This window comes from Lithobates pipiens, unplaced genomic scaffold (assembly GCF_037356315.1).
Source record: "Lithobates pipiens isolate NorthernLeopardFrog02 unplaced genomic scaffold, aLitPip1_a1.2 Scaffold_27, whole genome shotgun sequence".
In the NCBI taxonomy this organism is placed as follows: Eukaryota; Metazoa; Chordata; class Amphibia; order Anura; family Ranidae; genus Lithobates; species Lithobates pipiens.
In genome coordinates, this window is record NW_027507788.1 from 57721941 (window position 1) to 57738530 (window position 16590).

The following is a 16590-nucleotide window of genomic DNA, read 5'->3' on the forward strand; positions in this document are numbered from 1 at the left end:
ATCAGTAAGAAGCTTGATGAGGAGGCAACTGTTGGAGCAATTATTTCCAAATGGAAGAAATACAAAATAACCATCAATCGCCCTTGGTCTGGAGCGCCATGCAAGATTTTGCCTCATGGGGTAAGGATGATCATGAGAAAACTGAGGGATCAGCACTACATGGGAGGAGCTTGTGAATCTCAAGGCAGTTACATAGTTAGTAAGGTTGAATAAAGACACCAGTCCATCCAGTTCTACAAGAGTGTCTACAATTGTCCCTAACCCTGTACATTGGACACTCACATTGGTCCCTACCCTCAAGGAGCCCACAATCCAAGGTCCCCATTCATATACTAGGGCCAATTTTGGATAGAAGCCAAATAACCTACCTGCATGTCTTTGGAGTGTGGGAGGAAACCCACGCAGGCACAGGGAGAACATGCAAACTCCAAACAGGTAGTGGTTGGGATACGAACCAGCGACCCTTTTTACTGCTAGGCAAGAGTGCTAACCACTACACCACTGTGCCACCCAGTTGAGACCATAGTCACCAAGCAAACCATTGGTAACAATACAATGGGATCAAAATTGAGCTCTCTGGCATTAACTTGACCCGTCGTGGTTGAAGAAAAATGCTGACTATGACCCTAAGAACACCAACCCTACAGTCAAGCATGGAGGTGGAAACATTATGCTTTGGGGCTGTTTCTCTACTAAAGGTACAGGGTGACTTTGTTGCATTGAGGGGCCAACGAACCTCTCAGCCAGAACACTGAAGATGGATCAAGTATGGGTCTTCCAGCAATGACCCAAAACATACCTCCAAGGCAACAAAGGAGTGGCTCAAGAAGAAGCACATTAAGGTAATGGAGTGGCCTAGCCAGTCTCCAGACCTTAAACCTATTCACAATTTATGGAGGGAGCTAAAACTTTGAGTTGCCAAGTGAGAGCCAAGAAACCTTAAAGTTACCCAAACCTGTAAATCACTGGCAGCCCATCTATTATAGCTAGGCATACCACACTGTATAAGAGCAATCCAGCCGCACTACATCTCTGTTCCAGAGCTACTGCAGGAGGAGCTGAGATCTCCCTCTGACATCAGCCGGGAAGGTCATGTAGCTGCTCAGCCCCTATGACGCAGGTGTGGAACGGCCGTGAGTCATATGACCAGCCTGAACATAGCCCTAAAAAGTTATTTACATGCCTCATTTTAATAAAACATTTATACAGTGTGGTATGGTTAGCTATAATAGAGGGGATGGCAGTGACCATTCCTAACATTTTATTTCTATTAATAATGGCGGGGGCGGCGGAGACAGAGACACAGCTGACAGGCAGGGAGGGAGTGGGTGAGGAGGACAGAGGAGGGCTGAGGATGACGGAGGGACGTAAGCTGACCGCGGTGGTCAGGGCTCAGCAGCCCTGATTATCATGGTCAGCTGACAGAGGGGGACAAAGGAAGTGGCAGGATCAGCCATGCACTTTTCTGTTTAATGTGCTTTATAGGGAACCAAACACTTTAAGGATTTAGAGAAGATCTGTAAAGAAGAGTGAACCAAAATTCCTCCTGTGCAAACCCAGTAACCAACTACAAGAAACATCTTACCTCTGTGTTTGCCAACAAGGGTTTCTCCAAGTAGTAAGTCATGTTTTGCTTGGGGATCAAATCCTTATTTTACTCACTGAACTGCAACATTTGTAATGTATTTTTTCTGGATTTGATATTCTGTCTCTTTCATTTAAAATAAACTTTTTTTAAATAAATTATAGACCCTTCATTTCATTGTAAGTAGGCAAACTTACAAAATCTGCAGGGGATCAAATAATAATTTTCCCAACTGTATATGTTCTTGTGAACAGGTAGGTACGTTTTTTTATTGCAGAGGAAATTCACTAAAGCTGCTGCGCCACTTTTCTGGCATTAATCCTTGTTAATGTATGTGCCAAATTCATGAACCATCTGCAACACTTTTTGTCATGTTTTGACAGCGCCAATGTCACGGAAGGGATGCCTAACACAGGCATCCAGCGCAGAATAAACAGATCAATGGGCTGCACTGAGGAATGAGGCTCGAAAGGTAAGTGAAAATATAAATATTTATTAAGGAAAAAGGCACACCTGCAAACCAACCAAACACAGCAAACCATAAACAAGCAAGAACACAAATAATACACAGCAAACCATAAACAAGCAAGAACACAAATAATACACAGCAAACCCCAAAACCCTAAACTAACTAACTAACTATATACATGGAAAGGGAACACATATATAACAAGGCAGGGATGAGAGACAAGGGGAACAGGAGGCCAGGTGAAGAAAGCGGAGCCAAGGCAGGGATCAGGGGACAAGTCACAGGTATAGGGAACAGAGTCCAGGACAGGAAGCAAATCAGGAACAGGTCTCAGGCAACAGGTCAGGCAGGGACAAGGCTAGCAGGAAGGATTCTGAAGCAATGAGCCTCAGTGAAGGGCGGGCTTATATACTTCCAAGCCATACCACTTCAGGTGCAGCTGGATTATTAGAATGTCTGTTTGCTGGGAGACACCCGCTGGTGACCACCAGAACTGCAACCTTTGATGGCAAAATAAACAGTGACACCAGCAGGCGATCCCAGCAACAACACCGTTCCTGACAGCCAAATACAAATAGTCCTAAAATGTTCCACTGACAGTTCACATCTTAAGAAAGTGGAGCTAATAAAGACCTCTAACTCTCTTTGGGTGTAGAGAGAGGGACTGGAGTCAGGTTTTGTAAAAGTGTCTTGCAAGCATTCTAAAAGTGGAACATTGTCCGTCAAATTGAAATGAAAGCTCAAGACGGATCCATGAATTTGGTGCACACTGCACTGCGTTTAGGGTGCACATAAGACACTCTTACAATATCTGTGTGCCTCAATCTTTATTAATTCCAGGGATTGTCTCTTGTGCAATAAATGGGGAATAGAAAGCATTGAGGCCTTATGACACCAAAGGAGAGTAACACATAGGATAAAATAAAATTATATTTTTATTTAAAAATGTCTAAAATATCCCCTGTAGACATCATAGTATCAGGAAATCCTTGTAAACAAGGTGAACAATGAAAAACACAATAAGAAAAAAATAAATTATACCATATAGCAATGTTTCTGATTGTACAATTCCAAAAGGCCCCAACGCGTTTCGACCTTAACTACTTCCCGCCCAAGGTACGTCATATGACGTCCTTGACTTTGAGCGAGGATATATGAATGATGCCTGCAGCTACCGGCATCATTCAGATATCGTCTTTTTCAGCCGGTGATTCCCTACACTATATGAATGATCATAGCACCTGTTCCACCGCTTGATCGTTCTTACAAGCGGTGAGAGGGGACTCCCCCCAGTGCTTCTACCGATTCACCCCTTCCATTGGTGAGTCAGAGACAGTATCCGCCGGCCCCAGATGGTGACGGTAGAGATTTCCGGTAGACCAGATGGTCGCTGGAGTTTCTGTGATCTTTCAGAGGCCGGGCGCAATGTTATGACATCATGCCTGGCCTCTGCATTCAAAAAAATTATTTTTTTTATTTTTTTTTATTTCAGGCTTTCCATCCTAGAGGTGAGATGCGGGGTCTTATTGACCCCATATCTCACTGTAAAGAGGACCGATCATGTCATATTCCTATTACATATTCCTGTTTACATTACTTGTAATAGGAATAAAAGTGATCATTTTTTTTTTTTTTAAAGTGTCAAACTAAAAAAAGAAAAGTAAAATTAACAAAAAAAATAAATAATGACCACCATTGTATTCTCTAGGGTCTTTGCTATAAAAAAAAACATTTATATATAATGTTTTGGGGGTTCTATGTAATTTTCTAGCAAAAAAATTATGAATTTTACATTTAGGAGAGATATTTTCGAATTGGTCTGGATGGGGAGTGGTTAATGGTCTTTATCAGGTTATTTTGCTCTTGGAGAACGGATCAGGAAAACGCTCAAACAGAGATATAGTAAGTATACAAATATAAAAAAACAATTGTACATTGCTGCCCATAAGAAAGTTCTCAAGGTCATAATATAATGTAATTGCATAGCTTATGGAGTCTAACAAATACAGCAGGTTATATGATGTCAAAGGTCCCCAGGGAGAAAAAGGACTGTATGCTGAGTTCAAAAGGCCCCCAAAAAAATCTAAAAAAAACTTTTTATCTATTGTGTGTTTACATTGTTCAGTTTATTTACAAGTATTTCCTGATACTATGATGTCTACGGGGGAAATTTTCAACATTTTCAAATAAAAATATAATTTTATTTTATCCTATGTGTTACTCTCCTTTGGTGTCATAAGGCCCAGGTGCCTTCTATTCCCTATTTTCCTTGCAGATTTTTCTTATATTACATTATTGGTTTCGGGTTTAATATGTCTTAAATAAGCCGTAACAGTCAAGTCCATCTCAATGTGCTAGTCTAATACTCCCCTCTCTCCAGACTGACAAAGCTGCTGTCCAAAGGTGGCTCTATTACTCCTCCATAGAGTGAAGACACGCTAGCACAGGATCAAAATAAAGTGAAAATATAGGAGAAAAGCCTAAAAAAAAGAATGCAGCCATAACATCTAAGAATTGGTTGATTTTATGATGGTACAATAAGCAAAGTACAGCATGCATTTTGTATTTTTCTGTATTATACATTACACTAGCTCCGCACAGGTTAAGATTCCTTTGCAAACATTATTCTAAATATTTAGCTCCTGCAAAGCAATATAATAGAATGTGATTCCATCTCTATGCCCTGCTGGCCAAACACTACTCCTTCCCTGGCTCATTGTGTGTGAACCTGGTCTGACTGTGCTGCGTCACAACTTGCTGAAAGGTTGTCAGGTACACAAACCACAGGCTCCCAGACACACAATGGCTCAATCAGTTCTGGTAAAACCGGCTTTCACATTCCAAACATAGAAGACAAGAGAAGTCCAGGGGACCATGGCAACACAAAACAGGGATGGGGCGTTCTCTAAAAGTGGACTTCAGAAGATGGATGCCCCAGCAGTGTCCTGTATCTGTGAGCTGTGCGACTGTGGGTGAGATAAGACATAAGACATACATTTTTTTTTGTTATATCTTGTTTTGTATGCTTTACAATTTACACCATAATGGTGGAGAGTTCAAGTTCAAGTTTATTGAATGAAATAAGATCCTGAACACAGCATTGTTTAGTGTTCTTTCTTATATGAATTTGATTACTTGTGTGTTAGGTGAAGTAGAGTTGTATTTTCATTCACTTAGATAATAACAAAGTAATAGATATAAAATACCTATTTAACACCACCGCGGGAGTTGGCCATACACTGGCAGATCTTTTTATTTAGAATGACAATACAGTAATGTTCTTTTTGCCTTTTCTAAAATTTCTGTATTAAACTCCTCCCGATTTAACATCTTTTATGATAGATTTTACAAATCTTTTTGTTGTTGTTATACAATGTCTCCACAGTAAAATAATTTTAAAAAGGGCTACACTGGACATACATTATATTGCTTAACTCACCTGTACAATTTTCCTATAGATTTTTTCAAAATAATATAATATGAGATCAAACTTAAACACTTTCAATTTGCAATCAGACAGGCCCTTGGAGATGGAGGTGGAGTTGGAGTTGGAGATGAAGGTGAATCTAATGCCGCGTACACACGATCAAACAATCGGGTGGAAAAGTCCGGCAAACTCAAGTCCGCCGGATAATCCCCCCGTGTGTAACCTTTACTATACAATGCCCTTACTATAGGTGTAGTATTTACATACTTCATGAAGCCTGATTGGAAAACTCCTAGTATGTTGCGAAGGGTGTTCCTAAAAGACTTTTAACTGTTAATGTTCACCTTCACCCAGGGGCGGACTGACCATTTGGCCACTCCGGCACTGCCCGAGGGCCCCGGGCCACTAGGGGGACCCATCAGGGTTGCCAGCCTCAGTAAAACCAGGGACAGTATGTAAAAATCCGTTTTTTTTTACATCCGTTTCTGAAATGTCCCTTACCGACATCCTTTTGGTCTAAAAATCCTGAGATTATAGCTGCCTCACCTCTCCAGTACCTTCTCAGCCAATAGAAACTTGTCTGTGTATACTGTGTGGCCCCATAATCTCTGATTGCCTGGGGGCCCCATAATCTCCTATTGTCCAGGGGCCCCATGAGTTGTCAGTCTGCCCCTGCCTTTATCATCACAGGAGCGAGTGCCCAAATGCTGAGCTTAGAGCTACTGCATCAGGTTAGAAATGGCACATGTGAGGGGGTTTGAATCAGAGAGCTTGATCCTGTGATGTGAAGGTGACTTGTAATAGCTAGGCTTCCCTTACCAACATCCTAGGAGTTTTCAAGTCAAGCTTCATGAGGTATGTAAAGGGCCTACACTGATAGGAAAGACATTATTCCACTTTGGTCAAAGCTGCACAATTTATTTTTATCTACAGACGTCCCTCATCAGCATAGGCAGTTTTTTTGGTAAAGGTGAACTATGCTTTAAACCCAGTTGAAGCCATGTTTTTTTTTTTATTCTTGTTAAAAAGTAAGGCTGCAAAAAAGTAAAAAATTTGTATTTTTTTAATGTGTTAAACGTGCTCTGTGCAGATAGTGTGCTGGAGATCCTGATCATACATATCACAGCGGTCCATATCTCCAGTAAGGTCATTCGTTCACTAACACTGCCCTGGGAGTGTGAGCATTGCTGATTAGAGCATTGTGCAGGGGGGGTGTTGACTTGGACCACTGATCTTAAGCAAGCTATCAGCACAGAGCAACTTGAAGTTCTAAAGTACTTTTAACACATTAAAAACACATTGTTTACTTTTTATGCAACCTGAGGCGCTTTAATTGAGCTTTGAAGATGAATTCCAGGTATGGTTATAGTATACCGATTGGACTAATGTAACTATGTACATACTATACCTGGCTGATGCCCTTGGTAGCTGAAAATCACTGAAGTAAACACCACTACTCCAGTGATATCTTCACTTGTGTTCTCTAACACATCACCACCTCCAATCTCCACCTAGTACAATCAGAGAACACTTTGCATCGATTCAGTAAATGCAAGGCATTCTTTGAATAGAGCATGTGCTGAAGAAGCTGACCTCCTGTGTTCACAATGCAGCCGTGGCAGGTGCACAGCATGGGACCCGGAACCTAGTGGAGATCACTGGAGTAGTGGTGTTTACTTCAATGATTAACAGATTTCAGGGCGATCCACCAGGTATAGTATATACATATCTAAAGGGATATGTGCAACGATTAAGTGAAAATATCTGTATATCTACAGGATATTCAGGTGTGTACATCAACCAGTGAAGATCAGTGTATCTTGAATGGTCATAAATCTACAGAATACCATAAAAACATGTAAACATGAGCATAAACATATAAATCTAAAACTGATATATAAATAAACAGTGATCTAAATTCAAATCATTTGACAAAACGTGGAATAACCATACAGGGAGAAAACATGAAGAAAAAGCGAGTCCACATAGGTGAAAAAACAAGTGTTCGAATGGAATCCAAAAAGGAGGGTAAGTCCTTATGGCATTAGCAAGGATCGCATAGGGATCACGTGTGTAGAGGAGATAACCACCACCGGACTTTGAGAAGGCTCACCGGAACGTGTGGACTCAGTAAGGTGTATGCCCAATGAGTCGACAAGGCTTGAGGTGTATATACACCAATGAAATGGAGCTTCCACGCCTCTTAATCCTGGCCACAATAGGAGAACATTCCTCCATCCCTAATATGGCTCAATGCTGTAATAACTGGTAGCATTTCCATGAATAAAAAGCGCTTAGAGGAGTATTCAATGACAGTCAAAGTAATGCAATGGCATCAGCAGAGCTCGTCCCAATGCCATTCGTGTAACAGACATCATCTGGGGGTCTACCCCAGATGATGCCTGTTTAGATGAAACGCATTGGGATGAGTCCTGCTGATGCCATTGCGTTACTTGAATACTCCTGTTAGTGCTTTTTATTCATGGAAATGCTGCCAGTCCTGACAAGTTATTACAACATTGGGCCCTAATAGGTACAGAGCGATCATCTCCTATTGCGGCCAGAATTAAGAGGCGTGGAAGCTCCATTTGATTGGTGTATATACACCTCAAGCCTTGTCGACTTATTGTGCATACTCCTTACTAAGTCCACACGTTCTGGTGAGCCTTCTCAGAGTTGGTGGTGTTATCTCTTCTACATATGTGATCCTTAATACCATAAGGACTTACCCTACATTTTGGATTCCATTCGAACACTTGTTTTTTCACCTGTGTGGAATAATTTAGATTTTTTTTCCTCACGTTTTCTCCCTTTGTGATTATTCCACTTTTTTGTCACATGATTTGAATTTAGATCACTGTTTATATATCAGTTTGAGATTTATATGTTTATGCTCATGGCTACATATTTTGACAGTGTTCTGTAGATGTATGACCTTTCAAGGTACACTGATCTTCACTGGTTGATGCACACACCTGAATATCCTGTAGATATAGATATTTTCACTTTAGAGCTGCACATATCCCTTTAAATTTTGCAATTCAACTTTGTCCCTTGCTGTCTTGGCTGCTTTTAAATACATTTGGGGTCACAACGCTGTATTTATTTTTCTTTGGTATATACATATGTAGAACTACCCCTGGAGGAGCCGCTTGAGTATATTTAGTTTTGTACTCTGCCTCTCAACCCCAAGAACAGTCTCAGCCCCTCTGGCATACCTGGCTATAAGGTTATTGCAAACGCCAAAGTAAAAGGACACAGATGGTAGTAAACAAAGAAATTGTCTTTACTGTGAAATTTCTTAGGAATAGAACAAACATTAACAGTATAACTGAATAGTAGACAAATATAACTCAAGTGAACCAACTGTGTGATAATGAGTGATAAGAGCAATAGACTTAAAGATGTTATCTGGCTGCCTCTAGGGATCTCTTCAAAGTAAATAACCCCAGAAGCAAAGGAAACTACGCACAAACAATGACAGATCACAAAATAGCAAACACTTTAACAAATTGACCACCACTCTACTTATCTAAGTGATAAGTAACAAACATGTCATACCTCCACTGTACAGCTCGTTTTGCACAGAGTGGCCCCGAACATCCATTTCTGGGGTCCTTTGGCACCTCTTGCAGCTCCCAAGGGGGTTACCTTGCGAGCACGCTCCTGAGTCCGGCATTCAGCGTCCATAGAGGCCAAATGCAGGACTCTGCCCCGCCCCCGAGTCATTTGATTTAATTGAAATCAGCGGGAGCCAATGGCTAATGGTGTGCAGGATCATTATATAGTCAGGTCTGAGAATTGCTCAAAGCTCTCATTTGTGGAGACCGCTTCCAGTGTGGAGACGGAAGTCTCACCCGGGGTCAGGGGGCCCCAGCCAGAAGCCACAGGACAGAGGTCTCATCAAGGGGTCAGAGGACCCAGCCACAAGCCAGCAGGTCTCAGTTTCCAGGATTTAAGTTAGCTCCTATCAGGGGTGTCAGGGGAACCCCAAACCCTAGGTCGGAGTTGAGCCTTGCAGCAGAGCACTCTAACCGAAGGATAGAGAGCCAAGTGTGTGAAAGAGCTGAATGACACAGTCAAAGGACTGGTAAGAGGAGCAGCAGTGCTGCCAACACGTATGCCAGGTAGCTTGGTATTTTTGTTCATGTTTTGTGGAAGAAACCCCTGCGTGAGCAACTGGCGTATAAGAGAACTTTTCCTTTACGCAATAAAAGTGGGCTGCCAAGCCCTAAAACTACAGTTTGGACTGGCACAGCTCATTGCAAATGCACCTGCTACTTGAGTTTAATCACCCCAATCTCACACTACTTAAATCTGAAGTTTAATGCTCATATTTACTCCCATTATATCATGACATAACCCTCTAACAACATCATTACCCCCTCCCCTCTTTGGCCATTATCGGTTATGCTAAACGTGACACTTTTTTCACTTTTATGAATACCTAATATAATGAATGTGATTTTAGTACTTATGTATGCCCCCACTCACACTGCTATAGCGCACCTCACATTTTTGCATGTCTTTTGTGTCTTGTAACCCATTCATTTGAACCGCAGGTCTTGCTTGCCACATTTGGAGTTCCATTATATGCACCTTTATATACACTTTTGTGCATTTTGTGAATGCATGCAAAATCACGTAATTTTCTGTACATTCAGGCATTACACAGTTGTGAATGCAGGCTTATAGATATGCCTAATTTACATGTTTCTTCTTCCAAAATAGCAGTTTTTTGTTGTACAAATATTTTCTAGAGTGCATGTACATTGTAGTGTTCACTCTCAACATCTTATAAATTAAGCCAGGTGCCAGGATAGTGTCTCTTCCATACACATATGGGCAAGGGTTACACCATCAATGGGCAAAGAAATAAGGCATAATTTGTAGAAGAAAATCCTGAAAAGATGGCAGAAGGAAACTAGAGGAGGTGGAGACCTGTCAGCAGCAGTTTGAATGGAGCACAAGCCCAGTCCAGTGTAAAATGCACAGACAGGAGTATACTTTGAAGAACTCAAGCCAGTATGAGGCAGAGAACAGCAGTACATTGATCTTCCCAGAGAATGGCTGTGAGGGGGGGGGGGGTGAGCACAAGTCTGAGCTGTGAATTACATGTAGACTGTACTGGCAATAAGAAAACTGACCACACTGGGATGGATGTGCTTCCATGCCCTGGCAAATTGGAAAGCAGGAGGACTGGCAGGATCACCGGGTATTTCACACAAAGGAAGCAATACAAAGAGAACAGGATTTTTTTTTTTAACACAAATACATGGTTTCACAGACACATACCAGGAATATGAAATGTTGGGGTAACACTTTAATTCCAAATGGGATATGGTGTATATTTCTGCTCGTTAGTTGCAAATTTAATTTATAATTTTTATTATTTTTAAAAGTCACTGTAGAAAATATTGGTCTATTTACAGGCGACATAAACATCATAAAGGCTGCAAGAAACCACAAAGAGTTCAGCGAAGACAGACGAACAAAGATTGTTATATCACCCACTATAAGGCCACCTTTAATGCACCAGGGCGTGAGTGATTACTTTCTATAAAGTACTTGATGTCAAATATGTAATCTGAGCATTTATATCTATATTGTTTGTGTAGTTGATCATGTTAAGTGGGTGGGTTAATGTCTGACAGTCAAATATCTTTCAGTTGCACCTTATAATTATTATCTGCATTGTAAATGTTGTGAAGACTTTGACATTAAAGCTTAACTCCAGGGAAAAAATTTAGTCGAGCTGAGCACTACTCCTGTAAGTCCTGTAATGTTATGAATGAACAAAAGGCTTCCTCTGATTGACTGAAGTAGAGATCATGACATCATCCACCCGCCGCTTTACCCTAGCCAATCAGAGGAAGCTCTGTATTCATTTATAAAATACAAAGCTTCCTGTAAATGGCTAAGCAATGCACAGCTCAGTTCAAATTTGTTTCAGAAATGGGACAGGAAATCCCCATACTGTTGCCGGAACACAGCGCTAAATACTATTTGTATTTCATGCTACACTAAGTTTATACTGCACTCCTAGCAGGTTCTTCTGTTTGAAGCACATTGTTTGTTTGGACCAGCTTGGTCCAAACTAACTTATTAAAGATACAAAAACCTGGATTTAGGCTTTAAGTTGAGCAGCACATACTATACTTTTCTAACTGAAGAAATAGCTGTTTTCCAAGACAGATCAGTCTTAGCCCTTGTACACACGGTCGGACATTCCGACGGAAAATGTCCGATCGGACCGTGTTGTCAGATAATCCGACTGTGTATGGGCTCCATCGGACTGTTTCCGTCGGAATATCCGACGGACAAAGTTTTACAGCTGGGCTATAAAACTTTCCGACAACATGATCCGATCGGACTTTGTCCGATTGTGTGTAGAGAATTCCGATCGGACAAAGTGCCACGCATGCTCCGATCAAATTCCTAGACCAAAGCTATTGGCTACTAGCCTGAACGTAGTCCCGCCGTAACGAAATTATGTCATCACGTTCTGAACGATCAGATTTTCCAACAACTTTGTCCGACCGTGTGTATGCAACACCAGTTTCGGACAAGATCCGTCGGACAAAATCTGACGGATTTTGTTGTCGGAATGTCTGACCGTGTGTACAAGGGCTTAGAATAGAGCGTGTAATCAATAGTTAATACTGCACACCACCAGCTGAGACCGCTAATTCTTTTGAGAAGTCTCTCCATCTACACAACACCTACGGGCATATTTATAAAGCAGTCAATCTGCATTTATCAAATAGTCTCTGCACATGAATTTTCCTGGTGCACAAGTTTTAAATGGCAGTGACTTATTCACCACCGGTGAATGTTTGGTGGAAAAAAAAGAATTGGTTTATAAATGTCCTATAGGTTCAGTGGAGCCTTCTACCTATCACGTGGCTTCTACATTGTGGAACTCCTTAATTTTCCAAGTTGTTATCCTGTTATAGAGACTCGTATAAATAATGTCATGGGGGACACTTATAATAAGAGGCACAGAAAATAAAATAATCTTTCAGAATCTATATATTTAGAATTTAAAAAAAAGATATGTTCTTTGTTCTTATTTCCATTATCTTAAGTGTATCTGTTTATTAACAATATTTTTCAGTTACAAGTCATAAGAAATTAAATAAATTCAAATTCAATTTACAAATAAGAAAATGTAAAAAAAAAGCAAGGGAGGAAGCATTTAAAAAAAAATCAGCCCAACATACTGTAATAATCCAAATTATTTTCCTATTGAATGCACACATACTTCTACTCATAATTTAAACTACATACTTATATTCATTGATCCATATTTATTATTGCATTGGGTCCTATAGGTACTAGATCTCTTTTCCTTTCTCCATTTCCCTTCCTCTCCCTTTTAAGGTCCTCCATATGGAACAACTAGCTACCATCTGTAACTACAGATTATACACATACTTATGCCTATATTGTCTTTTAACCCTTCCCTGTTTATCATTCCTTAACAACTCAATAACTGGCAAAAGATCTATCCACCCTTAAAGTTCCATCAAGTGCTAGGGTAAAGGGGACCAGGCCAGGTGTCACTAGCCATGGTTAGTAAACCCTTGTTCCACTACACTTGTCATTCTTCAGGGACATTTCCATGGGACAGGAAGTAAAAATAAATCATTTGGTAATAAGAAATACACCAAGATAGTTAAAAATATTCTAATATTTTTAGGTTTTGTGTATACTTGTGGAATGCCCTACCTGGCAGTTTGAGGGCCCCTCAATCTACTGACTGTTTTAAAAAAGGTCTTAAGACATTTCTTTTTAGCAGTTTTTTTTTTTTGTTTTTAGATGTTTGCTTCGTTGTATGAACTGTTTTTTAACCTGTAGAACTTTGAGATCTTTTGATGAAAAGGGCTTTATAAATAAAATGTATTATTATTAATATTATTACTTATTATCTGTTATTCCCAACACAGATGTGGCCCCTAGGAGCAGTAAGAGACCCCCTCATACCCCTGTACCCCGTAACCTGCCTCCTATGAACTTGGCCACTACTCAGAGAGCAGAATTTGTACCAAGACCACTTGAAGGAAGACCAAAATTATGTATTCCTCCTGTAAGTATGTCAATCAATCCATTTCATTATTAATTAAAGAATTGTTATTGACTAGAGATTCAGTAATTAGGAAAATAAACACCTAAACAGTGGGTGGTTGATATGTTTTATTTCTCCTGTGTTCTAGGTATTAGGTGCCTATTGTAATATTTTTTGATGGGTTGCTTGGTGGGGCTGGTGAAGAATCTGTGGTGTTAGTACCTATCAATACCAGTAGCAAAGTTTTGGAAATAGGATAGTTTCCTTAAATCTGATGTCTTATTGCATAGTTACATTGATCCAGCTTGGACTAATGTAAGTATGTGCATCTCAAACCTGAGGGACCGTTGTAGAAGGTGAAAATCACTGTAGTAGTCACCTCTAAAACAGTGATTTCTGTTATCTTCCAGATCCTGTGCTGAACGGTTTCCTTTCTGGATAGTGACTACAGCAATTTGCTCAGTGGGGATACTGTAGTTTTTATTTGTGGTGTAGTTTGTAGTTTTCAATGGTAAGTAGGTTCACCTACATAAAAGAACAAAGACTATCTGTGATACAATGTTGAACTTTTCTATAAACCTGCCCGGCATCACGTTACTAAATAAGCAAGAGAAGATGATGGAGTGAGTCAGACATAACATGAAAAAAGGCATATTACAAAACGTAAACTTGACATGGCATAAAGCATTATATAATACTATACTATACAGTATATGTAGAACGTTAGTTCTTAGAAATAGAAAGGGCAGGAAAAGCAAAAAAATCTGATTTTAGACTGCACTATTAATCTGTCAATCTAAAATTATTAGCAGCTTTTTGTGTTAGCCCCATTGACTCGCCTCTACAAATCCAACACAATGAAACTGCCAACTTTTGGAGGAGACATTTTTATATAGCTTTCACTATACAGATATACTGAGTTTACAGGTAAATAGAGAAGACCATTTGTTTTCCAAGGGTAGGTAATTTCAATGATCTGTTCAGAAAAATATAAAAAGTGGCACTGGTAAAAGGTAATTTAATATGGACATGCATATATTCTATGAAGTTTACAGTTCTTTCAATACTACATCAACAGGAGGGGTATTACCAGAGCCCAGAGGAATCCCTGTTAAAACAGACTGTTTATGGACTACACTATCCTCCAAAGGACGCAGAAAGAACTATGCCTACACGTCCACCAGACAACCTGCACCCTCCACCTCCTGCAAGTTCACACCATACCACCACAAACAGGGATCAATTTAAACAATGGAAGACAGAGAGACAACCACATTATGGAGAACTACCAACTCTAGCAGGTACCACATAAGATAAACCTCTATACAAAAATCTAAAGCTGAACACCAGGCACACAGCCAGGGGAGGACTGGGGTGGGGTGTTGGGGCCAGTTGCCTCCTAGACCAGTACTGTTAAGATATGTTGGTCTGGTGGCTCTGAGATACTCCATCATTTAGACAGCAATCAGAGTAGGACCCACATACAGTGATTCTTTGATTGCTATCTGCTTCCTATTCAGACCTGCAATCACAGTACCTGATAAAAGAAATCTTACAACACAGATTTTATTTGTTGCTCTGAAATTTTATGTGACCATACTGAGAACCTTAAATAAACTAATGCTGGAGCATACGTACGTTTTCTAGAGCTCACAGAAATCTATCATGAACGGACCCCTTGGCTGTGTTTGCCAACCAGACCAAAGGATCCAAGTCCTCCCCTGTACACAGCTAAATGCACAGTTGAAATATATATATATGAGATGTTTTACCTGCCAAATGATTTGTATATTTGTCTATTAATTGCTGAGATTTGCACAGCCCTACTAGGCAACAGAACCATATTGTAGGGATGCACTGATAACAAGCATTTCACGAGTACACTTACTCGTGACAATGCTCCCGATATCGAAAACAATATTTTGCGGTGCAATTTGTGTCAATACAATATAAATGGGCGCAAATTACACTGCAAAGAATCGCATACAATTTGAACAGGAATGTGGTGTAATTGCTGTCCGAAATCACATGCGATTTCACTCACCGCTCCTGTGTGTGTGTGTGTGTGTGTGTGTGTGTGTGTGTGTGTGTATATATATATATATAAGGAAAAAGCACCATCTAGTGGGCGGTTTATTCAAAATGTTAGAACTCCGCAGTGTTGGAGGAGATGTATTGGTGGTCCACCCCCAAGCTGACATCTCCTCCAGCCCTTTGAGCACCTCCAGCAGCCGTGATTTTCTATCAGCGGTGGAACTGGGACACCGATGCAAATTTTGCATTTGACCAGATATGTATTAGTGTGAGTTCTAACATTTTTAATAACTGCCCACTAGATGGCACTTTCTAGCACTCACAAAGGACCGGTGGGGGAAATAGCATGCGGTATAGACCGGAATTGCACCGCATTCTTGTTCAAATTGCATGCGATTCTTTGCAGAGCAATTTGTGACTCGTTTGCGGTTTGTTCTAACTTGCTGTCCATGATGAAATAGCAGATGTGATATCGCACGTGTTCAGAATAGCACCAGTTACACAGCTTCTGATGTACACAGGACGATGTTTTTTGGCACACTGACTTATGAAGGTCAGTGGCCCCTGTGACTGTGCATGCAGCCTTGTGCTGCCATCTGTTGGCATGTTACAGAACTAGTCTTGAAACTTTTTGATACCATATTGTAAATAATTATAAAAAATCCATAATATTTGAAGCAAATAACAAACATCAAAGCTCAGTCAAGACTCAAGCAGAACGTAGCAGTCCATTAAAGTCCTGAATCACACTAGCCACCCACAATAGTGGGTGACAATACCCCCAGCAAAGGATAGACACAACTAAGGGCAGGGTGGGTGGAACAGCTGGTCTTGATTGAAGATCTGATTGCTGAAAATCAACTCAGGAGGCAGACATTAAAAAGGTAAGTTTCCCTTCAGAGAACATTGACCTATCCTAGAGTGGTGGGCAACAAGCAGATTTGGTTAGACAGCTGCTAGCTTAGAATCTGCCTGGATAAATGGAAACAGAACCTGAAACAGATAAA

General features: G+C 40.5%; 1 protein-coding gene across 3 annotated transcripts in view; it reads left to right on the forward strand.

Moving 5' to 3' along the window:
* The first annotated feature begins 4862 nt into the window (after window positions 1-4862).
* The window catches only part of LOC143933864 (uncharacterized), a 41576-nt gene continuing 29848 nt past the window's right edge, over window positions 4863-16590 (forward strand). The window contains exons 1-5 of one of the 3 annotated variants that reach the window (XM_077456960.1): window positions 4968-5026; window positions 5571-5614; window positions 10914-11023; window positions 13431-13570; window positions 14628-14850. In XM_077456960.1, coding sequence (XP_077313086.1) covers window positions 13493-13570; window positions 14628-14850 — 301 coding nt within the window. In that variant the 5' untranslated portion in view covers window positions 4968-5026; window positions 5571-5614; window positions 10914-11023; window positions 13431-13492. Of the gene's footprint in view, window positions 5027-5570; window positions 5615-10913; window positions 11024-13430; window positions 13571-14627; window positions 14851-16590 lie in introns of all 3 variants that reach the window. The other 2 variants (XM_077456958.1, XM_077456959.1) reach the window with 2 other exon arrangements.